Source organism: Pollachius pollachius (assembly GCF_949987615.1).
Source record: "Pollachius pollachius genome assembly, chromosome: 4".
Lineage (NCBI taxonomy): Eukaryota > Metazoa > Chordata > Actinopteri > Gadiformes > Gadidae > Pollachius > Pollachius pollachius.
Window position 1 is genome coordinate 31,558,590 of NC_136937.1, and position 27,500 is coordinate 31,586,089.

Here is a 27,500-nt window from a genome sequence, read left to right on the forward strand (position 1 = left end):
CCTCTTGAGTGGGCTTAACACGATTGAACGGTGGCCAGTGTACACACCTTTGTGGATCTTTCCCACCGTTCAACGTGCATGTGTGATACTGTGTGATACTGTTGGTAGCCAACCCCATGTTTGTCTGCCAAATCTTGTTTTTAAAGCATTCCGCAGATGATGAGGAATTAGATTAGTCCAAGGAGAACACTGTAGTGTGTGTGTGTCTGTGTGTGTGTGTGTGTGTGTGTGTGTGTGTGTGTGTGTGTGTGTGTGTGTGTGTGTGTGAATGCCTGTGTGTAGTGGTGTCAGTGTGTGTGTGTGTGCGCACCTCTGTGTGTGTTGGTGTGTGTGTGGTTGTGTGTGTGTGTGTGTGTGTGAATGCCTGTGTGTAGTTGTGTCAGTGTGTGTGTGTGTGTGTGTGTGCGCACCTATGTGTGTGTTGGTGTGTGTGTGGGTGTGCAAGCCTGTGTGTGTGTGTGTGTTTGTGCACGCCTGTGTGTGTGTGTGTGTGTGTGTGTGTGTTTGTGCACGCCTGTGTGTGTGTGTGTGTTTGTGTGTGTGTGTTTGTGCACCCCTGGATGTGTGTGTGTGTGGGTGTGTGTGGGTGTGCCCCTGTTCTTACGCCGTTGTCATGGCAAGGAGCTTTCATTGCCTTCCACGGGAAACGTATTCTAATTGAGTGCGATTTTTTTTGTAATGAATTCACTATTAAGGATTCTCTCCACCTTTCCGTTCTTATTGGATTCAATTGTCTGGAGCAACAGACGAGATCCCTCAAGATCACTGCTATCGATTGATGTTTATGAAAGGTTGCTGGTTCAATCTCCCTCAAGTTCACCTTCAAACAGCTGCACTGTGTGTGTGTGTGTGTGTGTGTGTGTGTGTGTCTGTGTGCCTGTGTGTGCGCGTGTTTGTGTGTGTGTGCATGCATACGTATGCGTTTGTGTGCATGTGTGTGTGTGAGTACGGGTTAAACGAGAGGCTTTTATTGTGTAGCGCTTTTATTGTGACGCTTTAATGACAAGGGAAAAGTGCTCTTAAGGATCCCGTACCCAAGGGGGCAGCAGATGTGGTGGTGTTAACGCGAAGCGCAGCAATGATAACAGTAGGAGCCGTAGTTATCATTGTTATGATTGGCTGACGGATTGTAATCACATGCTCCCCCGCTGCCGGCCAATCAGAAAGCAGCAGGTGAGAGCGGAACCAATCAGGAAAGAGGCTCTACTGTTGATGATGTGTCCACTTTGAAAAACAATTACTGTCATTTGCATGTTCTGTGCAGATGGCCGTGTGTGTTTGTGTGTGTGTGTGTGTGCGTGTGTCTGTGGTCGTATGCATACTATATGGGTGTATGTGTGTGTTGGAGGTATGACGCATCTATGTATGTGTATGTGTGTGTTCGTGTGTGTCTGTGTGTGTGTGTGTGAGGCAGTTTCTAGTTGTCGCGGGTTTAACATGTGTTGCTATATAATTTGTTTGTAGAAGCACATTTTTTGGAATACACCTAATCTACCCGATATATTATAGTTGGGAAGGGATTAGTTGTTAGGCGTTTAAGATTGTTTAAGCCATTCGATTCAACCAACTGTCAAAATGCAAACCCTGCCAAGTAAATGCATACTGCCCAGCACTACTTAGTTTCCTTGAAACAGTATCCATTCTATTCATTAACGTCTGGTCTTTAAATTCGTATTCACTCAGATCAACATAACCCATTACGAATCATATGCTTTTCATTTTACTAGTTGAGCTTGGGTCCTGCTTAACTGTAGAGCGTCTTTCGTACCTCACAATGCATCATGGGAGTTTCTGTTGTCGACACTGACATACTGAAAGGACTCACGGGTGTTGTTGCGATGCGAAACCCTAAATCAACTCAAACATACCGTAACCCCGGACAACTATAACTTTGCATTGCCACGTCTCGCTTGAGAAATCGCCATGTGTCGGTGTCAAACATAACAATGTCTCTGCTTGAAGACAAATCGTTTCACGATTCATTTCTAAACAATACCCCTGACACAATACCTAACATTCCACTGCTCACAAAATGGAGGCCGGCCGATGCCATATGACGCTGCGATGCTACTAGCCCTCACCCAGTCAGACCCCTACCCTCCCTGGGGGGAGGGATCATGTTTCCTTTACAGTTACAATGAGGGCATCCAGCAGACGCTTTCACCCAAAGCGACTTACAATAAAGACATTTGTCACAAGAAGGAGAAACAACAATATATCGCTGTCTGTAGCGTAAGGATGTTCATAGATCCAAGTGCCAAGCACTCACAATCTCTAGGTTAACCCATTCCCCGTGCACGACAAAGATAGCTAAGACTAGATGCTAAACAATGCTGAGCACTATTTTTAAGCGCAAGGACGTAATACCTACAATGAGCGTGGAAGAGGGGTGTGGGGGTAAGAGGGGAGTTTCTCCCCTCTGGGTTGTGGGTTGAGTTCCTCCTGGCCCGTTAGAGGGGGCTTTGGGGACGAGGAGGGGGGGTTACGTACTGTGGGACCTGGGACCCCGTTTGAGGCTGTGATTCTGATTAGGAGCTCATGCGCATGCATTTCGTTCGTCTCGACTCGTCTCAGGGTTTGCGATTCAAAAGAAAGTGTGTGTTGGAATGTGTGTCGGAGTGTGTGTGTGTCAGAGTGTGTGTCAGAGTGTGTGTCTTTGTGTGTGTTTGAGTGTGTGGGTCGGAGTGTGTGGGTCGGAGTGTGTGGGTTGGACTGTGTGTCTGAGTGTGTCAGAGTGTGTATCGCGGTGTGTTTCTGAGTGTGTGTGGGAGTGTGTTTCCGAGCGTGTGTCGGTGTGTGCCTCCGAGTGTGTGTGTGGAAGTGTGTGTCGGGCTGTGCGTCTGAGTGTGTGCGTGTGGGAGACTGTGTGTGAGTGTGTGTGGAAGTGTGCACGTGGGAGTGCGCATCGGAGTGTGTGTCCGTCCGTCGGACTGTGCATCAAAGTGTGCGTCTTATGTGTGCAATCTAAGTGTGTGTCCAAGTGTGTCTCTGAGTGTGTGTGAGTGTAGACGGGGAGTAGGCCTGTTGTGTCTATCAGCATTCATAAACATTTCCTTACTTGGCGAGCAGGGCGCTCCGAGGTCCTCAGATATTCCGGGTATGTGCGGCGAGGAACGGGGAACGGGGGAGGAGGGCGGGGTTCGAATCCCCCCCCCCCCATGTAACGCTAACCACAGCTCCCACTGTGGGGATGGATTACCGGAGAGAGGTGACCTTTAGGGGAACGAGAAAGTCCAAATGAAAGCGCCGCATTGGAGGAAAAAACGGGAAAGAAGCGAAGGCGGGAGTTGGAGTGAGGAGGAGATTCGATGAAGAGGATGAGTGTGTTAGGAACAATGATCGTGATTTGTTATCAGCACAGCTGGTGGTTATCATTAGGGAGGGAGGGAGGGAGAGGGGGAGAGAGACGGGAGAGGGAGAGAGAGGGGGAGGGAGGGAGAGGAGAGGGGGGGAGAGAGAGACAGGAGAGGGAGAGAGAGGGGGAGGGGGGAGAGAGAGGGGGGATGGAGATGGGAGAGAGAGAGAGAGAGAGAGAGAGAGAGAGGATTTGTTTGTCGTGCAGTGGACATTGCACAAATTTCAACATGTGTGTTTTGGGTGTGAATGTGTGTGAGAGAGGAGGAGTTGATGTGTGGACATTGAACTTGAAGGGATGTGTGTATAGGGTGTGTGTACATATTGTTTGTGTCAGTGTATAGGGGCGTGTGTGTGTTTGCGAAAGACTCAGCGAGACCGACCATAAATGTGTTTTCTGTGTGGAAGAATGCACTTAAATATTTATATGTGTGTCTGAGCGAGAGCATCTGCACGTCTCCACATGTGCACATCAGCATAACCGTGTGTCTGCGTGCGTGTTTGTGCACATATGGATGTTTTAGTGTTGCTGAGACCAACACAAGGACATATGTGAGGGGCCGGAGAGAGAAGAGGTGCACATGGACAACAGATTGGTGCAGAGACACGACTCAAACAGGCCCTGGTTGACGGTGGTATTTACAGCCCCACTCCCACTGACCCCAGGGCCACTAGGACAAGACTGGACTCACGGCCACGCCCACAGTCAGCCATGAGGAGAGGGAGGGAGGGAGGGAGGGAGGGAGGGGGAGAGAGAGGGGGAGGGAGGGAGGGAGGGGGAGAGAGAGAGAGAGAGGGGGGAGTGAGGGGGAAGAGATGGAGAGAGAGGGAGAGGGGAGAGAGAAAGAGTGGGAGGGAGGGAGGGGGAGAGAGAGAGAGAGAGGGAGGGAGGGAGGGGGAGAGAGAGAGAGAGGGAGAGGGAGAGAGAGGAAGGGGGAGAGAGAGATAAGGGGGAGAGAGAGTGGGAGGGATGGGTGAGGGAGAAAGAGATGGAGATTTATAAGTGAAACAATGATTTTGAGATTAGATAAAGAATGACAAAGTGAGCATAGCAATTCATTACATATTCACCATCTTAACTCATTGAAGAAAGTTGACGCCTCTGAGGTTAGACCTCATCACGACTCCTTGGAAAACTGATTAATACGCCTCTGAGGTTAGACCTCATTACGCCTCCGGGGGCCAACGTATTAATGCGCCTCTGAGGTTAGACCTCATTACGCCTCCGGGGGCAACGTATTAATACGCCTCTGAGGTTAGACCTCATTACGCCTAGGTGGGAAAACGTATTAATCCGCCTCTGAGGTTAGACCTCATTACTCCTCCGGGGGCCAACATATTAATACGCCTCTGAGGTTAGACCTCATTACACCTCCGGGGGCCAACATATTAATACGCCTCTGAGGTTAGACTTAACGACTGTTTTGGGGGCAGACGTATTCATTTCCATTAATATGTTTGAAGAGCTTTTATGGGCTTAAGATGTGGCTGCCAACGTCTCAGTTAAGCTACTGAGTCACATTGATATATTTACCTTCAGCTAAGCTAGGCAACTGCAGCTATTGTGGGGCATTAGCTGCCATTGGTTAATGTAACTAACAGACTGACAGTTAGCCTCCAAAGTAACACCAGCTAGTCAGAAAACGGGGCAAACAGATCATGTTAATAAAGAGTCATGAGCAAAACTACAACTCCCAGGTTTCCCCTCTCACCTCAAGCTCAGCTCTTTATTTACATGTGTTTAGCGTGTTTCACTTCAGTTAAACCACCCAATAGCTGGGTTGGGCCGAGATGTGATTAAGACAAGCGTGGCTCTTTGTTTACATGTGTACATGTGTGTACCACGTGGGAGTTGTAGTTTTAAATTTTGTACTTTTATTCACAGCTCTCCCCTCACCTATTGGCTGGTTTAACTTCAGTTGAACCAGCCAATAGGTAGGGGCGAGCTGTGAATACAACTACAACTCCCATGGTTCCAAAGTGCTAGCTTGGCTCTCTGCTCTGTTGTGGTATGCTAATAGAGGGTGAAGGCGTAGCAGATATAATGTGATAAGTCCCAGCTGTGCTGTGGTGTATTCTTACACATTGTCTCGCTCTCTCTCCTAACCGCAATAGTTTTATTTTCCCTTCGAGCATGAGATCAAATGCCAGGAGAACGCTCAAGACGCTCATCTTTAAAGGGATACAATATTCGCAATGACATTCATGTGAAATTACGCAAGTGTTTTCCTTCTGCGGTTTTGTGTCGACGGGTGATAAATTATGTTTTTCCTCGGGCAGTGACAGGGGCAGCCCCAAACAGGTGTAGGAGGGCCTATTAATTCTTAATGTGACAGGTTAACACACTTGACACGCACACACACACACGCACACACACATACACACACAGATGTGGCAGAGAGAGACAGGCGCACACTCAAATAAACAAACGTACATGCACAAATGCACACACATTGGAACAACGGGGGGCACCGGCACGCACACACACACACACACACACACACACACACACACACACACACACACACACACAACACACACCAGTCTGACCAGTGAGCTAGTTGGAGGTGGGTCATTAATTACGAGCACATGTGAACCACAGGGAAGTTCCAGGTCACTGAAACAGATTCATTAGCCGTCGTTGTGAAATCAACCTGCGTTAAACAGCTAGGAAAACAACCATGCATCAGGTCAGGAGAGAGGGGCGAGGAAAACACGTGTGGTTGTCTGACCGTGGTTTGTGCTGTACTGAGAGTCAGACAGTGTAGCCCCTATTCCATCCTGAAAGCGTAGTATGAGTGAGAAGTTTGAGGGCGACTAGATCTTAAGGCTTGAGTTTCATCAGGACGCCCACACTATCTTGCAGCTCATCTATTGTGTGTGAGTTTTTCTGTTAAGGCATGTGTGCGTTTGTGGTGTGTGTTTGTTATTTAGTTGTGTGTCTGTGTATCTATGTGTGCTGTGAGTGTGAGCCAGATACAGTGTCTGCCTTATTCAGATTAGCAGACACAAACATGCACACACACACACTAAAAATAAGGCAAAAACACATAGACACGACTGACAGTCGTCATAGTAACACCAACTAGTCAGAAAACAGGACAAAGGCAACACGTTAATAAGGATCAGAACTTAATTCACCACAGGCAGGCGGTATTTGGGTGTGAATGTTACCGTTCATGTCATCATGCAGATTTCCTTACTCTCAAAAGACAAACAAATCAAATTTACATTTTATTGGTTTATGTATTCCTATATTATTTTGTACTCTTGTCTGATGAAAGGATATTTCAGGACTGTGAACGTGAACATACAATGCAGGGACAAATATCACAAAATTGAGATAGGGTGTTTGAAACCTTACAAACCTTTCATATGAAAAACCTTCAAGAAATAACTGGCCAATCGGTGCGTGCCTGCGTTGCCGTAGCGATGTCTCTTGTCACTTCCCCTGCGTCTTTCTTAGGGTCTCGCTGTCTACCTGTTTCCATGGAAACTGGCAATATCGCGTTGTCGGTTCCTCTTCGGAACGGAATGTTTGGTGACGGGCGCCGGCTGAGGCGTCGTCATGGCGATATCGGTCACATGGGTTGCATTAGGGGTGCAGCGTCCAATCAGAACGCAGGGATGGAAAACCCAAACCGTCCTTACCGGACAACTGATGACTGTTGAGGGGAAGAACGATAACAAGACACACACACGACTGTTAAAGAAAGGCAAAGTAGAGATGCAAAATATATACAAACACATGCACGTACGCACGCGCACACACATAGACACGAATGCTTAGAAAGAGCGAACATACTCACAATGTATATCCACACACAGACTCACACACAAACAAGAATACTAAAAGAACACACAATATACACACACACACACACATACATACAAACACACACACTGATACACACATCTACACACTGACACACACCCCTGGTGCTGCATCAAGTGCCCTCTAGGTTTAGAGACATAATTTAGCCGGTCTGGGAGGTTTTAACTGAACACACGCAGGTGACATATACCTGGCAACGTATCACACACTTCAAGATGACCTGTGGTTCTCCCTGCCTGTCCCAGCGACAATAGGCCGCTGAAGAGGGTAAGACTGTGTGGATGAGACAGTGAAGATAGCCTAGAAAGGGTTGAAGGAGAGAGGAAAGGCCAGGTCGTGCAGCAGTTGGAATGGAGCCGAGTATACTCTGGCCTGGGAACTAGACGAATCTCCTGAGATCATGTTTCATTTGCTCTGCAGATACCGTCTGGCTCCTCTCCAATACAAGACGATTTCTGCCCGGTACGAGGCAGACTGACCAATCACAGCCGCTTATCTAATATGAGGCGGGGTAAATGCAGAGGAGTGCCGTAGATGCATTTTCAACAACAACAAGGATGGATGCCGCTGATGTAGAATGTCTGTTGATTCCGCTATCGAGTTATCACTATCGAGACAGTGTTAAACTATCCGGATTGTATGTTTGCACTAAAAGAATAGCAAACATGGGACTACCGTTAGGGCATTTTCATAAAGAACCAAGATGGCTGCCGCTGTGTCAAGAACTCCTCTATTCTGATTGGCTATCCACTCATTTGAGTATGGAGGAATTCTTGCCTTGGGAGTTCAAAGATCTTTTTCGTCTGTTTGTTGGAATATCGCTTTTTTGTTCGATTGGTCATGGTTCAGACCAAAATAATAAATAGTATGACAAATAGTTTAAGACAGTTCTGGTTTAAAGATAGAAAACAAAGCAAAAAATAAACAGTTGGGAAGATGGCCGGCTTCACTTAGTCAGCGACAAGCATGACGTTAAAAAAAATTATAATAATAACAAAGTTGGTGTGTTTCTACTTCTGGCGACTTCTGCTGTTAATACGTTTTCGGAATGTTCCATTGTGTAGGAGGCTGAATCCAAGATGGCCGAGCGAGATAGCGCCCAGATTGAGTTTCTGATTGTTTTTACCGGGTTAAACTCCGACGCGCATATCGGTACGTATCTAGGTTACACTGAGGGGGGGATAGTGTAAATATATGTGTAAAAGATGTGGCGATGGTGTGAAAAAAGCAAAGAAAATGGTCTGTGGATTGATAGAGGGGATAACAAGAGAGAAACAGCAGAGAGAGAGAAGAGGAGTGTGTGTTCTCAAATAACCCAGCATAAACATTGCTTTTAGCGGCCGTGAACCAAACAGTAACCTTACCGTGTCTGGTGGCCGAGGTTGGACGATATACGCGGCGACATCTTAAGCTACTCGCTAATCTCATGGCTTCATCTTTCAGGTCAATAAACTCAGAGATTAGAGGGAATTCCTGTGTGTAACTCCTTTTGTGTGGCCTTTGTGATCGCCGTCAGTGTTGCGTTTAAACGTTTGAGGATTGGATGAGGGACAGCTCTGCTCCACTCGCTACTGTTTTTGTCATTTGGGGGGGGGGCAACAGGGGAGGAATGGGGCTCAGGAGGTAGAGCAGGCTGGCTGGTAACCAGAAGGTTGCTGGTTCGATCCCCGGCTCCTCCTAGCCGAGTGTCGAGGTGTCCCTGAGCGGGACGCCTCACCCTGACTGCTCCCGACGAGCTGGCTGTCGCCCTGCGTGGTTGACACTGCCGCCGGTGTGTGAATGTGTGCGTGAATGTGAGGCAATATTGTAAAGCGCTTTGAGTGGCCACTGTATAAAATGCAGTTAATTTAATTTGAGCAGTAAATATACCAGGGTAATGTGAGTTCTGTGAATATGGCTGACGTCAACGCCCGATATAACCAGGGCGTCTTTTTGTATCGTAAAACCAAACATATGGTTGGTCCTGTGTTGATGCCAAGAGAGAGCCACCGTGGATGACATCACACTGTGATGTCATCAAGTCAATATGAGAGTGGGTGGGTGGATACCACCCAACCACTTATCCCCATCTCTCTTTTAACTCCTTTAAATAGTTTGCTGTTGTTGTGCAACCTCCTGTGTGCGTGTGTGTGTGTGTGTGTGTGTGTGTGTGCGAGCCACTTTATAATGCTTGTACAGTCAATGAAGTGCCACGGTTGCACAGAAAACAAGGCTCCCTGATGGAGATTTACAGACAAGTCGACGCACACGGGCGACAACACACACACACACACACACACGCACACACACACATACACACACGCAATATTCTTTCTCCCTGTCTCTCTCACACAAGAGTACAAATACAGACCAAACAAACAGGCACCAACAAACATGCCCCCCCCCCCCTCCAACACACACACACTCACACAAACACACAAAGACACTGTGTTTCAACATCTTAGTTCCCCCTCCGACAGCTACAGCTTGCCAGATAGTGCTCTTGGAAACGCTCTGACCCACACCCCCATATATCCTAACCTCTCTCCCTCGTTCTCTCTCGTTCTCTCTTCTCTCTCTCTCTTTCCTCTCTCCCTCCTCTCTCTCTCTCTCTCTCTCTCTCTCTTTCTTTCTCTCCGCTCTCTCCTCTCTCTCTCTCTCTCCCCCCCCTCACTCCCTCCCCCTCTTTCCCCCTCTCCCTCCCTCTCTCTCTCTCTCTCTCTCTCTCTCTCTCTTTCTTTCTCTCCGCTCTCTCTCCCTCCCTCTCTCTCCCCCCCCCTCTCTCTCACTCTCTGTCTCCCTGAGGGGAAACAGAGGTATGCATAACCACACTGAAGAACACAGATCTGAAAAATTCTACTCTCCTCTATCGCTCTCCGTTGTTCACATTTGTCTCTATTCTCAGAAGTTCCTTCCTCCATTTTATTCAGTCAGTTGTGTGTGTGTGTGTGTTTGTGTGTGTGTTTGTGTGTGATCATGAGTGTGTGGGTGTATGTGTACGTGGGTCCGACAGGGGGTCATGTGTGTGTGTGTGTGTGTGTGTGTGTCTGTGACGGTTTTTCTCAGTTGTGCTCCACTGAGTGTTTCTTTAATCTATTCTATACTATACTTTTTCACTTTTTCCCTCTTCTCTTCTAGTCCAGTTTTTCTCTTTTCTCCTCCGGTCTAGTTTCTCTCTATTCTCCCTCACTGCTGGATCCTGCAGCTGTTCGTGATGAACGCAGGCAGCTGTCAGCTCCATTAACACGAGGCCTGACCAAAACCAACTGACAGGGGATTTAAGAAGTACACATGTGTATAAAGTGTTTTCATAACCTGTTTCGGGGCTGCCTTTCAATATCCTCCCGGCCCCACACACACACACACACACAAACACACACACACACACACCACACGCACGCATACATACGCAAACACGCGCACTTGATCAAGCACACACGCACACACGCACGCACTCACACACACACACACGCATACATACGCAAACACGCGCACACGATCAAGCACACGCGCACGCACACACGCACACACAATCACATGCGCACACACGAACACTCACACCAGTGCGAACGCTCACACACACGCAAACGCAGACGTACACACGAGCGCGCGCATGTGCAATCACACGCGCACGTGTACACACACACACACACACACACACGCACAACGCATGGGGATCCCATCAGTGCGCGGTTACCGTGGTGAATTGGGTGGGGGCGAGGCGGTGGATGTGGTGGAGCAGAGCTGGTGGCAGATGTTTGGTGGAAGGGTGGAGGCGTAGAGGGGAGGATAAAAGGCGGAGGGGTTGGTAGGTTGAAGGGTGGAGGGTACACAGTGGGCGGAGGAGCTCGGAACGTGTGGGGCAGGTGGGGGTGGCAGTGGGTCGGCGGGTGGTGCAGGAGGCACAGCTAGTGGAGGAGCTAATGCCGTGGAGCAGGTGACGGAGGCGGTGGAGGTGGAGGAGTCACTAGGTGGGACGGTGATGCAGGAGGTCCGAGTTAGCGGAGGTGCTAGGTGTATGGAGCAGGTGACGGAGGTGGTGGTAGGGGTGTTTGAAGGGTGGTGCAGGAGGTCCAGTTAGCGGAGGTGCTGGCTGTATGGAGCAGGTTGTGAAGGTGGAGGTAGGTCTGCGCTGACGGGTTGTGCAGGCTCCGGTGTGGTGGAGTAAGTCTACGGCTGGAGGAGGGGTGGAGGTTGTCCTGGCTTGATCCTGAGCACAGGATCAAGCCAGGACAACCTCCACCCCTCCTCCAGCCGTAGACTAACTCCACCCCTCCTCCAGCCTTAGACTAACTCCACCCAGCTTCCGGGTGCGGCTATCGTTTCGTCGTATCGTTCCGAGCTGTTCGCCTCGCGACTTCAAACCGGCTTCAATAAAAAGCTCACGGAAAAAAGGTTGGTCTCCACGCTGGTCTCTCTCCCTGGTGTCGCGTCCCGGGGCTTCTCCGCGCGTCCGTCTTGCGTTGTGGCTGGCTAACGAGGACAGCCAATCAGGAATGCTCCTGAGATTTCGGAGCATGGGGGGGGGGGGGGAACACCCCCCGTTTGTAGGAGTTTGGATTCTTCCGTAGCTGGTGTTGGTTTTTCCTTTGTCAAGAACACCATCAGATGATCTCTCTGTCATAGTGCTGTGGTGGATTAGGTTATTGAGAGAGATAGAGAGAGATGGGGGAGAGAGGGAGAGAGAGTTGGGGGGAGAGAGAGAGAGAGATATGGGGGGAGAGAGAGAGAGAGAGAGAGATATGGGGGGAGGGAGAGATACGGGGGGAGAGAGTTGGGGGGAGAGAGAGAGAGATATGGGGGAGATAGAGAAAGAAAGAAAGACAAAAAATAAGAAAAAAGGGGAAAGACAGAAAGATAAACAGACAGAGACTACGTCAAGGGGAGGGTCGATGAGAGAGAGAGAGACAGCAGGAAGGAGGCAATGTTGAGCTTACAGAAGAAGCAAAGACTCTCCATGTTGTGGAGAGGCCAAACCCTGACCAGACGCTATGACCACTTCCTGTGGGTCAGGTGAAACCAAATCCAGAGGTTTCAGACACGAGTGCGGGGGAGTTTGGTGAAGCTTATTGACAAACCCTGAGAAAAACCTCAAAACCTCAACTATGACGATCGATAATGGATCGTTTGAACAATTTAGTATATTCTGTGTATTTCTGTCACTGCCTCAGCGTCATAATGGTAAAAAATGCATTTCTAACAATGTCGAAGCTCCAGACAAGGACACAGGTTGGTGATGTTGAAAGCCATTTTATTTATAATTAAGGTTTATTGACGAATGGTGCTCCATGTTGCCAGGCAGGAGTTCTCTCCCTGAGTGTGCGCGGTGATGGCTGCACACCTGTTGCACACTGATTGCTCAATGTGCATCAGGTGTGCAGCCTCTCCCAGCCCCAAAGTCCAGTCAGTCTGACTCAGGCCAGGTGAGGCTGCTTCAACCAGCCATCACCCCCACACACACACCCCACAGCATTGTTTTAATAACTTATCCTATACTTGTTTATGATGTCTACCGCAACTTTATGCAATGTTTATGTTCCTTTGAACCTTTATTTGACCAGGTTAGTCTCATTAAGGAACAATATCTTTTATAAATCAAGATTCATTACTTTCTGCTCTGTAATCCTCCAATTTCCGGTATGAATGACTAGGGATGAGCAGGGATTGTACGTCAGAATGCATCATGGGATTAATAGTTGGCGAAACGCCATCATTTTTTTTATGACATACAAGAGAGATTTGTAGTGAAGTCAAATCCTAAATCACTGTAATCATACCATAACCAAGGCTAAACAAAAGATAGTTTTGCCATGTCTCGCATGAGAAACGATGTAGCAGTTTCAAGCACAACAATCCCAACTCACAATATACATTTAGGGCATTTTTAGCGGATTTAGCAGTCTCTTTTATTCGAAGTGACGTAGAATAGGTAAATTTGTCAGTGACAAATTATTTCACGATCAATCACCGAAACACCAAAACTTCTGTTTGAGGCTACTTCTAGTTTCACTGTCATGTATCACCTAATACTACTCTTTCAGTAGGCTGTGTATTTTTATTACTAATTGTGCTGTTTTGTGTTACTCCTGCAATGTAAAACTGCCGTTTATTTATATTTTTGTATTGTGTTGCAGTTTCAAAACATAAATGTACAAATCTTAAGTAGACGGCATGAGAAAAAGTCAAGCCTTTTGGATTTATTGAAGATTTGAAGGTTGTTATGTAGTTGTCTAGTTCTGTCCAAGGCTGTGGATATGTTGGTAAAGCGGGTTGGCTTGTAACCAGAAGGTTTCTAGTTCAATCCCCGGCTCCTCCTAGCTGAGTGTCGAGGTGTCACTGAGCAAGAAACCTCACCTTGACTGCTCCTGACGAGCTGGCTGTCGCCTTGCATGGTTGACACCGCCGTCGGTGTGTCAATGTGTGCATTAATGAGTGAATGTTCAGCAATATTGTAAAGCGCTTTGACTCGCCACTGGTTAGTAAAGCGCTGTATAAATGCAGTGCATTTAGCAAAGGCAGATTTTTCGAAGTGACCTTCCGACCTTCGACCCCTAACAAACACCCTAGCTGTGTTCGAAATCGTTACCTTTCACAGATATAGTGCACTATATAGGGTGCTCGCCATTTTGTAGTGGTGTTCGAATTCTCAGTGGTTAATTTCATGCACTATATAGTGGACTTAAAATACCCAAAATCTGAGTGAACATACGGTGTTCCCTACATGTTACTCCCGTATACCACAATGCAATGCGGCCGTGTTTTTCCGGAGGAGAAGAAGACGCTGAATAACCGCGAAAACGAATACATTTAATGATGGAGTCTCCGGCTTTCGTTTAGAAATGTCAACAATTTATTTGGGATTTAGCATAGAAAATGTAACATTCAAAATGAATTAAAAAAAACCTTGTTCAAGGAAATGTAACATTCAAAATCAATACAACCTCCATCTTTCCTCGTGAGTGCCCGGTTTGTTTATATGATGTCGGCGCATCTGTCTGCGTCACACAAATACCCGGCGCATTTACCGACGCAAAAGACGTTTAGAAATGTTCAGCGTAGTGTCCGAATTGTCGTTTGTTCGTTCCCTATATAGTGCACTTTATCATGAACACTACACAGGGAATAGTGAGTAAGTGAATAGGGAACCGTTTCGAAACACAGCGCCCCGCCTCACCCTGTTTTCCCCCTCTCTCCTCCTCCAGGGTGACTACACCTGGAGCAGTCTGTCGGGGCGCTGCGTGCGCCTCACGGCGGTCCCCATCCAGAGCCTGTCGGAGCTGGAGCGGGCGCGCCTGCAGGAGGTGGCCTACGCACGCCTGCACCAGGACTACGACCTGGGCTGCCAGATCACCATGCCCAAAGGTCGGGGGGGGGGGCGACCCTAGCCGAGTGACTGCTCCTGACGAGCCGGTGTGGGCACCGGATTGACTCGGCTGCCGGATCGACTCGGGGTCCTAGATGCGCAATAATGACGCATTTCCTGTAAACGCTGACTTTTAAATGGGCATGCGCGTTTCATTCATTCCCATGTTATTCCCAAGTATTGACGATCCTCCTTTTGTTTTCTAATCTATGAATAATAATCTAATGTACAAAGATTGATCAGATAATATGTGTGGTTTTAGATTGATGGCTAACGTGAGCTAATAAACGTTAAGGGGGGGGGGGGCTTTCATCAATATAGGATTAGTTCTGTAGGTGATAATTACTTTAACATATGTGAAAATAAAAATATATGTGTAACCGAGCGTTTTATTGTTGCCTATACTTGGGTAATATATGAAAGAAGAATCGGTTAACTCCATTCACTGAACGGGGTGATCCACTTTATTTCCAGCGCTCCCGACACAGAGTCAAAACAGCGACCCACACGCAGACACTTCCAGGGTTTTGTCCGTTGGCTTGTGTCGATACGTCAAGTGTCGATACGTCATCTGAAAGCGCAGGACCCCGAGTCGATCTGGCAGCCGAGTCGATCCGGTACCCACACCGACTGTCGTCCTGCGCGGTCGGTGTGTGAATGTGTGCGTGAACGGGTGTAAGTCGCTTTGTACCAAGGGCGTAGGAACCGGGGGGGACGGAGGGGACGTGTCCCCTCCAATATTGGAGACAGGCGCATTTGTCCCACCTAAAAATTATACCAGGGGAGAAAAGTATTTTATTTTATTTTGAAAGCGCAACACAGCGTCTTGTCACCGCTTCTTATTCTAAAAAACTGGATGATTGAGCGTGCAATTAAAGAATTGATTTGATATTCATCAGTTCATTACTGCCATTCAAAATGTGTTTTCCTTTACATTTACAAATGTATCTTTTTAGTAGAATAAAATATATTTGTGAATTTTTTCAGTGTAGTTAATTTATGACATATTTCTGTTCAAACCATTAACGGATCTGTCTGGTTTCCGATATGTGTCCCCCCCAATGTTAAACTCATTCCTACGCCCCTGCTTTGTACTAAAGCATCAGCAAAACCCCCTAAATGTAAATGTAAATGAATACGCGTGTTCAATATATTCAATTCAAATTGCGAATTTATTAATCCCTGAGGGAAATTCCGTATGTTACAGCAGCATGCGCTAAAACTGAATATAAATATATATGATGACGCATAATAATATGTGCATCCGGTAAAACAACAAATCGAAACATTTTCCAAATCAAAACAATAAGTTTTGCCTGAATTTGCCTGAATTCATTTTCTCCTCTGAAGAACATTTATTCAAAATGACAGTTTAAAAATGTAGTTATATTCTCCATTATATTCTTCCGTTTGTTCATTTATAAATCGCTCCTTTCGGAGAGAGAGAGTTGATCTTCCACTCTGCGACCACTTCCTCTTCTCCTCCAGTTGGGTCTGCACTGGTTCGTCAGACAGGAAGTCACGCGCGGCTTGTGTTTATGGCAGTTGCCTCAACACGGTGGTTCGAAACCTACAACTTCCTCTTCACATCTGGCTCAGGCTACTTCCTGCTCGACGCAGTGTTGGCGTGTCGTAACGAATTGCCGACTCACTGCCACACTGCCATCGACCAATCACAGAGGAGGAAGGAAAAACTGTTCCGAACTTATTTTCATCTTCTCAAACTCTTTTATCTTCACCCTCCACTAACTTTTTTGTATGAATTTATTGGTTTATTGTCCGACCGCAAGTCAATGGCTCGGCGGTCCTCTGTTACCATGCCCACGTTAGCGTATGTTTCTGCCGCCGTCGCCACATTAGCCTCTGTTTTACAGCACAAGCAACCCCCCCCTGCATTCCAACAGAGAGGTTAATCCTCCTCATGGTTCAACATTCCCCCCTCCTCCTGACTCCTCCGCTTCGCAAAGTAATTCCGAACCAGCCCTTAGCAGGCAGGAATGAGGACGCTCCGACGCTCCGAGGTTCCGCCGTTCCGACCTCTCCGGGTGAACAGCGGATCCGGCCGTCGGATCCAGCGCTGTTGTCTGTTCTGTTGTTGACGATATTTTGCCATCGCTCGTCAGGAGAGACGAGGGAAGGGGGTGGGAAAGGAACAACGTTAAGAGGAAAACCAATAAAGACAGAAAGAAGGAAAAAGTCGAAGTCCAAAAGTAACACAGGCGAAAAGCAACAAATACAGAAAGAGAGGGAGGACAACGACAAGTAGGCAAGAAAGACACAGAAAAAGACGGGGAGAAGGTGAAAAACAAACAAAATATAGAACCAGGGGAAGGGGAAGAAAGAAAGGAGGACAAGGAAGAAGGGAGTGGAACAAAGGGAGGAGGGCGGAGGTGACAAGAGCGCTCCGATGGCTTCCTGAGAGGGTCGAGCCGGGCTGGGGAGCTTTTGGACAGGGGTCAGGGGATTTCCGTCAAGCTTTGAAAGCGATCTGTCAAAAATTCGAACCATTTCCTTTTGCCCGCTCCTCCTCCTCCTCCTCCTCTCTCTCTCTCCCCTTCTTTCTCTCCCCCCAACCTCCTTCTCCTCATCTGCTTCGGAACATCTGCTTCTTCCTCCCTGCACTCATCTGTCTCTCTCTCTCTCGCTCTCTCGCTCTCTCTCTCTTTTGTTTTCTCTCTCTCTTGCTCCCTCCCTCTCTCCCCCTCTCTCTCGTTTTCTCTCTCTCTCTCTCTCTCTCTCACACTCTGCCTCGTCCAAACCTTTCTGTTTTCTCTAGTTCCCTAGGAGTTGATTGTTTGAAAGAGGAGGTTATAAGGCGCCTTGCTAAGGAGCACCTTGGGAGGGAATCGGTCACGACATGTAGAGGTGTGCCAGGAATCGCCGCTTAAACGTCCTATTTCGGTTGACGTAGCTTGCTTAGCTAGGTCACTAGGCTATAAGTCAAATAAGACTCCCTCTAAGTCTTAAAGCGTGACGCTCACAAGTGTCCTCGCTAAAATATTATTTTTTCGGAATATTAATCCGTCTGACACGCTCAAGGCTCGATGAAATGTTCCCTCCGATCTCAACTGCCAGTACAACTGAAAAAAATCGTCTGAAAGCGCAGCAGCCAGCGATGGTGCGTTGCCCGAAACAATAACATTGTACGTGTTTAAAAACCTGATGACGTTAGCGTAAAAAATCGTCTGGAAAACCGAGACGGTTTCCTTTCTGAAACACGGTCGATTCCAGGGGCCTTTAAAGTAACGCCAGCCCCCTTCTCCGCAGTATCCTGTCCATCCATCAATGATTTTTGGGGTTGTTTATTGTGCTGACAGCTGCCGGCGCGGCCCAGCTAGCCTCGCGCCGCTCGGCTAACCTCCAATGTCTGTTAACGCCACCCAACGTAAACCCACCACATGTAAAACCTCCAACTTTTGGAATAAACGTTTGCCTCTGCGTTTGTTTGTGATAACTTACAATGTTTTTTAGTGTTATTCGTCTGTAGAGAGATAAATAAGTAATGTGTGTGTGTCCTTCTGCTGCGTAACTGTCTTGTAATTTTTGTCAGTGGATTTGTGATTCATAGGTGTGCTAAGTCACCAGAAACTTCTTGCAAAAAAACTAAGAACTGGCCCCCAAGGGCCGGAGCAATTAAAAAAACAGATTAATTTAAAACTACTTTTCTTCCTTTGTGTATTTTTCCGTCCAGATGGTCAGAAGAGGAAGAAGTCGCTGAGGAGGAAGCTGGACTCTCTGGCCAAGGAGAAGAATAAAGACAAAGGTGTGCCATGGTCATCCTCCTCGTCATGAAATGCACCCTGCTCTAGGATTCAGAGAGAGAGAGAGAGAGAGTACTCTCTCTCTCTCTCTCGTTCTCTGTCTTCAGAGAGAGAGAGAGTACTCTCTCTCTCTCTCTCTCTCTCTCTCTCTCTCTCGTTCTCTGTCTTCATCTGTATCTCGCCCTCTCTCTCCCTCTCCATCTCCCCTTCACACCCAACACGCACATGTTGAAAAAATGTGTGTAATGTCCACTGCACGACAGGCAACAAATCCTTTCTCTCTCTCTCTTGGTCCATTTACCATTACTCTCTCTCTCTCTCTCTCTCTCTCTATCTGGTGCCAAGTATGTCTTGGACGGGGCTATGCTGTGTGGCGGTAGGGGCCACAGAGTGTAGCTGTCACCTCTCAAGGCCCCGGGCCCCTTACAAGGAGCCCTTCCACTTCAACTAAATATAAACCACACACACTCTGACAAGCACCAGTAAACACTGGCTTTTGTTTCGCTGTAGCCTCGCTTGTGTTCACCTGCGCGTGTGTGCGTGTTTGCGTGCGTGTGTGAATGTGTGTGCGCGTGTGTGTGTGTGTGTGTGTGTGCGTGGCTGTGTGTGGGTCGCACAAACACAGAGAGAGACAAAGAGAAAGGACTCAATTCAGCACAAGAATAAAGAGAGAGAGAGAAAGAGAGAGAGAGAGAGAGAGAGAGAGAGAGAGAGAGTAATGGTAAATGGACGTTCACACGTGCCGACGGCGGGGGGGTCAACCATGCAAGAGGACGGCTGGGGTATCTGGTGCAGTTGAGGTGAGGTGCCTTGCTCAGGGACACCTCGGTGCCGGCGAGTGAACCAGCAACCTGACGTTTGCGAGCGAGAGAGAGAGAATGGATGTAGAGGGATACAAGGGAATAAAGACGACAATTTTTTTTTTCTGGTATTCATGGAACTTACTGACATGTAATGACAAAAGTTGATTAATGAATCAAGTTCAGAAAATAGTACATAAAAAAACTCTGACTACATCCAAAGTTATTTCCTAAACCTCAAAGCGGTAAATTAGTTATATGTCACAGGCACCTCATAAATCCCTGCTTTATTTGTTCGGTTAAAGGAAGGTCTTAGCCAAGGCTTTGTCCAAAGCTAGGCTAAAGCTATGTTGATTTGTAACGCTTGTTAGCTAAAGTTTAGCTTGTGTACTTTGCCCCTCGTTCACGGTCTTTCCGAAACAAACACGGCGTCATAATACTTCGCGTGCTGACGGTACGCAAGTTTACGCCCGCGGTGATGTACTGTAGAAATAACACTTTGTTCTTCTGAGAACTGTTGTGTTGTTATGCTCTCAGGAAGCACCACCCTCCCTCTGCTTTCAGGGAGGATAAAACAAAGGCACCCTGGACTATTTACAGTAACATTTACATTTAGGGCATTTAGCAGACGCTTTTATACAAAGTGACTTGCAATGCGTACACTTGTTAGAAGAAAGAGAATCAACAATATATCGCTGTCGGTACAGTAAGGATGTTCATAGAAACAAGTGCCAAACACTAACAATCAATAGGTTAACTCATTCCCCGTGTACAACAAAGACAGCTAGGATAAGATGCTACACGATGCTAAGTACTATTTTTAAGTGTCAGGACGTACAACATACAATAAGTGCGTACATTAAGTGTCGGGACATACAAAATACAATAAGTAAGTACATTAAGTGCCACGGCGTACAACATACAATAAGTGTGTAAGATGGGGGTGTGTGTGTGTGTGTGTGTGTGTGTGTGGGGGGGGCTATGCATAGTCTAGGTGAACTCTTAATATTTATGGTTTTCTAGTCTTCTTCCTTTCCCTGAAGAAGTCATGCTGCCGAGAGAAGCACGGCCTTGGCGTCTCGTGTAAACACACTGCGGTGATGTAGCATTGTAGCCCTTCGAACGACAGGTTAACCCGCCAGATAGCGAAGGGGTTCGGGAAAAGAGTGGAAAATGTGGATGTTTACGAGATGAGATGAGAAGTGACACGCTTGCTGCTGAAATAAAGTGTTATGTGATCCAGATTGCGCAGCTATGCATATACATATTAATTTATATATATATAAACAGGGTGCGATTTGCCGGTGGGGATGGTGGGGATTATCCCCCCATCTGGTTTACACGTCCTACCCTCTGCTGAATTATTTTTATCCTCGGTGGAGATAAAAATTATCCCCCCCACCCAAAGTATTTTCACCATTACATCGTAATAATTAACAACCAAAATAAACAGGGTCCGTCTTCATTTTGAAACATTTTAAAATGTTTCTCAAAATTATCCCCCCCTCTGGTTTTTTCACAAATCGCACCCTGTATATATATATATATATATTAATGTGTGTTCAACTGCTTTTGTTTAAAAGTTTGGTCTTAGTTGGGGAGGTCACATTACACGCCTGTTTGAATTCAGGTCCCAACATGCAGGTCTTGACTCTGTTGCCTTGGTGTGTGTCTGTGTTGTGTTATTGTTACTTCTTTGGCACACGCACACAAAACACGCACAGGCACAGATACGCACACACATGTGCATGATGCAACATGTGGTCTGTGAAGATTTAGCATGATGTCATGTGATTTTGGAGTTAGCTTTCGGAAGTATATGCCTGTATGTCATAGAACATAAATTATGAATGATGAATGTGCTTTAGTGTTTATATGCTGTGTATTGATACTGAAGATACAGAATATCTTTCATTTACCGACAGCGATACACTGTTCCGCTTTCTTCTGACGACTAAAAGTGGCTAAATGTAAAATGCAAATGTAACTGTGAATATTGTTTGCATTGTTTGCATTATATTGCATTCCATTGTATCAAATGCATTTGTATCATCTATACGTACGCGTGTGTTGATGATGCGTTCAAGTCAAACTCCGCCTTCACAAGGCCAGTAAACAAAGCCCTTTTTTAGAGGCCATTTTTCTCCCTGTTAATCTCTAAGTGGATTCGGTTCACCTTCAGCTCAAGTCCCGGATTTCCAAGAAGTCACTACATCGTGTTTTATATTAGACCGCTGGGGCCTGACGTCAAACAATACAGCTGAACTAAACGGTTGTCCTATCAGTCTTCATCCACTCCACATTTCCCCCGTTTGTGTCCCCTGTGCAGGAAACAAGATACACGCGCTAGTTGTCATTCAAGGTTTTTATCATGGCTTGCCGTTAAAACTCTAACTTTTATTTGTCCGTTTCAGAGCTGAGTTTAGCAATTGGTGTTTCGTAGTATACTTTGTAAGATGTGAACCCAAAAAACCTTTTGCGGTTGATGTAAGATTTAGGATGAGGATTAAGTCTCTGCATAGCCTCCCCCTTCCCCCCCCCCACACCCCTCTTACAAACTTATTGTATGTCCTACGTCCTTGCACTTAAAAATACTAAGCATTGTGTAGCATCCTATCCTCGCTATCTCTGTTGTATACGGAGAATGGGTTAACCAAACAACTGTTAGCGCTTGGCTCTTGTTTCTATGAACATCTTTACTGTACCGACAGCAATATATTGTTGTTTCTCTTTCTTCTGACAAATGTACTTAAAATATAATTAAAAAAAACGAAGATCAAAGCATCTGCTAAATGCCCTCAATGTGAATGTAAACATAAGCCACAACCGTGCAGGTTGTGGTGTGATTCAACAAAACACAATCACAGTAAAGCTGTCCAGGATCTGGTTAATCCAGGATATACGTGTCCCTTTGAGGCTGATTAGTCTAACGTGGCTACGTTTAACTGGACCATAAATAATTGGAGGAATGTTCAAAGCACCGCATGGACTTTCTTAACTTTCTCCAGCTGGTGAAATCTATTTGTTTGGACTCCATGTTGTTTCACCCCCCCCCCCCCCCTGTTCAATTTTATTTCTGTTTTTGTTTTTGGCAACAAGAAGAAAAAGTCAGCACTTGGTTTTTTCTCACTCTCTCCCTCCTTGTCTCTCTCTCTCTCTCTCTCTCTCTCTCTCTCCTCGCCTCTCTCCCTCTCACCCTCCTCGCCTCTCGCCCTCACTCCCTCATCGTCTCTCTCTCCCTCTCTCCCCCTTTTCCTTCTCTCTCATTGTTTCTCTCCCAGTATTTCTTCCTCCTTCCTTCCTTCCTTTCCTTCTCCTTATTGTTCCTCTCCTCCTCTTCCATCCCTCTTTTGATTCCTCTCCTTTCTCTGACCTCTTTCTTATCCTTGATCTCTTCTGAAGTTCATGGTCACCCGGCTCCCAAACTTAACAAACAATCTGTTATTGTATCATATCTCGCCGAGAATGGCAAAGTTCCACGAAAAATGCGATGGCAAGAAAAACGTATTTATCTGAAATCCAGATGAACTAAGAAATGGTTTGCAGTCCATTCTTGAATCAATCAATTCACCCCCTAAACCTGCCATGTCCCGCCCCCTAAACCTGCCATGCCCCGCCCCTAAACCTGCCATGTCCCGCCCCCTAAACCTGCCATGTCCCGCCCCCTAAACCTGCCATGCCCCGCCCCCTAAACCTACCATGCCCCACCCCCTAAACCTGCCATGTCCCGCCCCCTAAACCTGCCATGCCCCGCCCCCTAAACCTACCATGCCCCGCCCCATAAACCTGCCATGCCACGCCCCCTAAACCTGCCATGCCACGCCCCCTAAACCTGCCATGCCCCGCCCCCTACAGAATGCCCGCCGCAGGCGTTCAGCGTGGCCCTGTCCCAGGTGATCGGCAACGACCGCGCGCTCAGGCAGCGCCAGGACAGCTTTCGGCAGGACCCCCCATCCAGGGACGACCATAAAGACCCCTCAGACCTGGTGTCCTCCATCCTGCAGGTACGGAACCGTGTGGGGATGTGTGGTGTGCGTTCGGCCCGTCTGTCTGTCTGTCTTTTGTGTGTGTCTGTTTTGTGTCTTTGTGTCTTGTTTGTTTTTTGTAGTTGATTTACATATATGTTCTATATGACTGACTTTCTCTCTGGCTGTTCTGTCTGTATGTGTGTGTCTGTGTCCTGTGCGTGTGTCTGTCCTGTGTGTGTGTTTGTGCGTGTGTGTGTGTCTCTCCGTGTGCATGTGCTTGTGTCCTGTGTGTGTGTGTGTCCTAGCAACTCTAGTGTCACACCTAGCAAAAAGTGCTTGGCCCTCGTTTCTGTGAGCATCCTCTGACGAACTGTCCCGTGTGTGTGTATGTGTATATGTGTCTCCTCCGTGTCCTGTGTGTATGTGCTTGTGTCCTGTGTGTGTGTGTGTGTGTCCTGTGTGTGTGTGTGTGTGTGTGTGTGTGTGTGTGTGTCCTAGCAACTCTAGGACACACCTCTGACGAATGTACTCATTGTAAGTCCCTTTGGTTAAAGTGCCCCGCATGTAAATGTGTGACAGTTCGCCACCAAGAGGCCGTCCAATAAGGAGCTGTCGAGCAGCAACTCGTCCCTGAGCTCCGCGTCGGAGACGGCCAACGAGTCCACGTCGCCCAACACGCCGGAGGCGGCGCCGCGCTCCCGCCGCAGGGTGAGGTCACGCCCCTCTCTCTCTCTCCCTCTCCCTCCGTCCCTCTCGCTCTCTCTCTCTCCCTCGATCGATCTCTCTCTCTCTCCCTTGATCGATCTCTCTCTCTCTCTCTCTCCCTCGATCGATCTCTCTCTCTCTCACTCTCCCTCCCTCTCTCTGTCTCTCTCCCTCGATCGATCTCTCTCTCTCTCTCGATCTCCCCCTCTCGATCTCTCCCTCCCCAATTCTCTCACTCTTTCCCTCTCTCGCTCTCTCCTTCTCTCCCTCAGCCTCTCTCTCTCCCAGTCTCTCTTCTTCCTACCTTCCTTTCTTTCTTTCTTTCTTTCTTTCTTATTTTCTTACTTCTTCAATTCTTTCTTTACTGCTTTATTTCTTTCTCCCTTTCTTTATTTCTTCTTTGTTTTGTCCCCTTTTATTGCTGTCATTCTCCCTCCCTCCCTCCCTCCCTCCCTTCCTTTCTCCCTCCCTCCCTCTCATTTCTTCCTTCTTGCTTTCGTTGGGCAATGACCTAATAAGTACAGCTCAGTGATTCAGCAGCGTGTGTTGACGTGTACGTTAGCCTAATGAATTCAATTGGGTCTAATGACATTCATAATTATCTCGTTGACACACACACACACACACACACACACACACACACACAAACACACGCACGCACGCAACTCACTTCTCCTTGTTTTCAGTTCAGCCTGTCATTAGTCTAGCTTAAGGCAGATGATCCCTAACCTCTCCACCGCCTTCCTCGACCACCTCCTCCTCCCCAAAACTCCTCTTCCTCATTCCTCCTCCTCCTCCTCCCTCCATCTCCTCCATTTCCTCGGCCTTCCCCCACCTACTCCTTCTCTCCCCAACCACCTCCACAACCTCCTCCAACACCACCTCCTTTTCCCCTCGCCCTCCCCCACCTCCTCTATCTCCCCCCTACTCCTCCTCTCCCTCCCGCCTACCTTCCTCCCTCCTTCTCCACCTCCTCCTTCATGTCCTCTCCCCCCCCCCCAGGGTGCCATGTCGGTGGACTCCATCACGGACCTGGACGACAGCCAGTCCCGCCTGCTGGAGGCGCTGCAGCTGTCCCTGCCGGCCGACGCCCCCAGCAAGAAGGAGAAGCTGCGGGACAAGAGGCTCAGCCTGAACCCCATCTACCGCCAGGTGCCCCGCGTGGTGGACAGCTGCTGCCAGCACCTGGAGAAATACGGTGAGCTGCTGCTCCCCGGACGTCGCCTCGTCCTCCTCCTCGGGCCTCCTCTCCACCTTCCACCCCCTCCTCCTCCTTCTCAGCCATTAACTCCCGCCTCCTCCGCCTCCTCCTCCGCCTCCCCCCACCTCCTCCACCTCCCCCCACCTCCTCCACCTCCCTTCACCTCCTCCACCTCCTCCTCCGTCTCACTCCCACCTCCTCCGCCTCCCCCCACCTCCTCCATCTCCTCCTCCGTCTCACTCCCACCTCCTCCGCCTCCCCCCACCTCCTCCATCTGACTCCCATCTCCTCCATCTCCCCCCACCTCCTCCGTCTCACTCCCATCTCCTCCATCTCCCCCCACCTCCTCCGTCTCACTCCCACCTCCTCCGCCTCCCCCCACCTCCTCCATCTCCTCCTCCGTCTCACTCCCATCTCCTCCACCTCCCCCCACCTCCTCCACCTCCCCCCACCTCCTCCATCTCCTCCTCCACCTCCCCCCACCTCCTCCATCTCCTCCTCCACCTCCTCCATCTCCTCCTCCATCTCCTCCGCCTCCCCCCACCTCCTCCACCTCCCCCCACCTCCTCCTTCTCTTTTGAAATTTGAACTTTGAACTCTCCCTCCGTCTTCCTCCAACCTCCTCCTCCTCCGCCTCCCCCACCTTAAACTTTAAACCTTGTGCGTGTGTGTGTGTGTGTGTGTGCGTGTGTGTGTGTGTGCGTGCGTGCGTGCGTGCGTGCGTGCGTGTGTGTGTGTGTGCGCGTGTGTGTGCGTGTGTGTGTGTCTCATCTCCTCAGGTCTGCAGACGGTTGGGATCTTCAGAGTAGGGAGCTCTAAGAAGAGAGTGAGACAGGTGAGAGTCCTCCACCTCTTTGAGTTTTGGGAGAGACGGGAGTTCATGGGATACGTGGCATTTAGGGGGCAAACACGTATAAGTAGTTCCTAAACAAGAAAAAAGAATTTAATGATTCAAATAATGATATGAATTAAGGAAAATAATTTAATCTAATTATTTGAATCACTTCTTTTTTACTAATAAGTTTAATGTTCCGCCCGCAACTGTAGTATGTGGAAGTTGGGGTTCCCGAAAACATGGAAGTAAAGCAGTTACAAAACAAAAACATACAAACATAAATGATTAAAATAATCACATGAAATAAGAACAATAAATTCATAATTTGTTTCTTTTCAGTGTCATTTAGTTCAACGTGAAGAAAACAAAAACAATCAAAATAAATAAAAAGTAAAAACCGTACTTTTAAAGTAAGTAAAAGTAAGGCACTATCTGCTGTCCCATCTCTGTGTTCCACCAGGGATCAACACGGGGACACAGCGGTGATGTTCTGTTATTATTCATCCCTTACGCTTTTATTTTGTAACGGTGTGGGTGTGTTTCGCTGACTACCCCCCCCCCCCCCCCCCCCCCCTCCCCCGGGCGTTGTGTTGCCACGGCAGCAGATACCGATCGCTGTCTGTCTGAGCACAGAGGGCCCTCAGAGATCGGGTTCCCAACCACAATGGATCGTTCTGGAAGGACGCGGTTTTCCTCCTTTCTCTTGTTTTTTTTACCTTGAGATCTTTTTCTTCCCGTGTTTTGCTTTATCGGAAAATAAACATCGGATCGGATTCGTTGTTTCGCGTGTCGTCTCCGATGGAGGACCTAAACGAGTGTGAACGTGTGAATCTAATCAGTGATGTATTTAATCAGTTCCCTCCCTCCCTCTCCTTCCCCCTCCCTATCGCTCTCTCTCTCTCTCTCTCTCCGTCTGTCTCCCGCCCCTCTCTCTCTTCCTCCTTCTCTCCCTCTCCCTGGGTGTCTCTCGCCCCTCTCTCTTCCCCTCTCCCTGGGTGTCTCTCGCCCCTCCCTCTCCCCTCTCTCTCCCTCTCCCTGGGTGTCTCTCGCCCCCCTCTCTCTCCCTCTCCCTGGGTGTCTCTCGCCCCTCTCTCTACCCCTCTCCCTGGGTGTCTCGCGCCCCTCTCTCTCCCCATCTCTCCTCCTCTCCCTGGGTGTCTCTCGCCCCTTTCTCTCCCCCTCTCTCTCCCTCTCCCTGGGTGTCTCTCGCCCAGCTGCGGGAGGAGTTCGACCGGGGCGTGGACGTGCCGCTGGACGAGGAGTACAGCGTCCACGACGTGGCCGCGCTCCTCAAGGAGTTCCTCCGAGACCTCCCGGACCCCCTGCTCACCAAGGAGCTGTACACCTCCTTCATCAACACCATGAGTCAGTACACACCTCCTCCTCCTCCTCCTCCTCCTCTTTTCCCTCCTTCTATCCTCCCTCCCTCCCTCCTCCTCCTCCTCCTCCTCCTCCTCCTCCTCCTCCTCCTCCTCTTTTCCCTCCTTCTATTCTCCCTCCCTCCCTCCTCCCCCCTCCTCTTCGGCATAAAGACAATCCCCCTTTCAACTCCTCCTCCTCCTCCTCCTCCTCCTCCTCCTCTCCTCCTCCTCCTCCTCATCATCTCATCTTCCTACTGCGGTCGTTGTCGTCTTCCGCACGAATGCGCGCCTCCTTCTACCTCTCTCCTCCGCCTCGTCTTTCTCCTCCTCCTGTTCCT

At 48.3% G+C, this 27,500-nt stretch overlaps 1 protein-coding gene across 2 annotated transcripts in view; it reads left to right on the plus strand.

The window, feature by feature from the left end:
• The window catches only part of LOC307074764 (rho GTPase-activating protein 6-like), an 86,766-nt gene that overhangs the window by 47,518 nt on the left and 11,748 nt on the right, over window positions 1–27,500 (plus strand). For both annotated transcript variants that reach the window (XM_079735070.1, XM_079735071.1), the window contains exons 2-8: window positions 14,371–14,530; window positions 18,223–18,294; window positions 22,948–23,096; window positions 23,640–23,768; window positions 24,768–24,963; window positions 25,746–25,801; window positions 27,016–27,166. In XM_079735070.1, coding sequence (XP_079591196.1) covers window positions 14,371–14,530; window positions 18,223–18,294; window positions 22,948–23,096; window positions 23,640–23,768; window positions 24,768–24,963; window positions 25,746–25,801; window positions 27,016–27,166 — 913 coding nt within the window. The remainder of the gene's footprint in view (window positions 1–14,370; window positions 14,531–18,222; window positions 18,295–22,947; window positions 23,097–23,639; window positions 23,769–24,767; window positions 24,964–25,745; window positions 25,802–27,015; window positions 27,167–27,500) is intronic.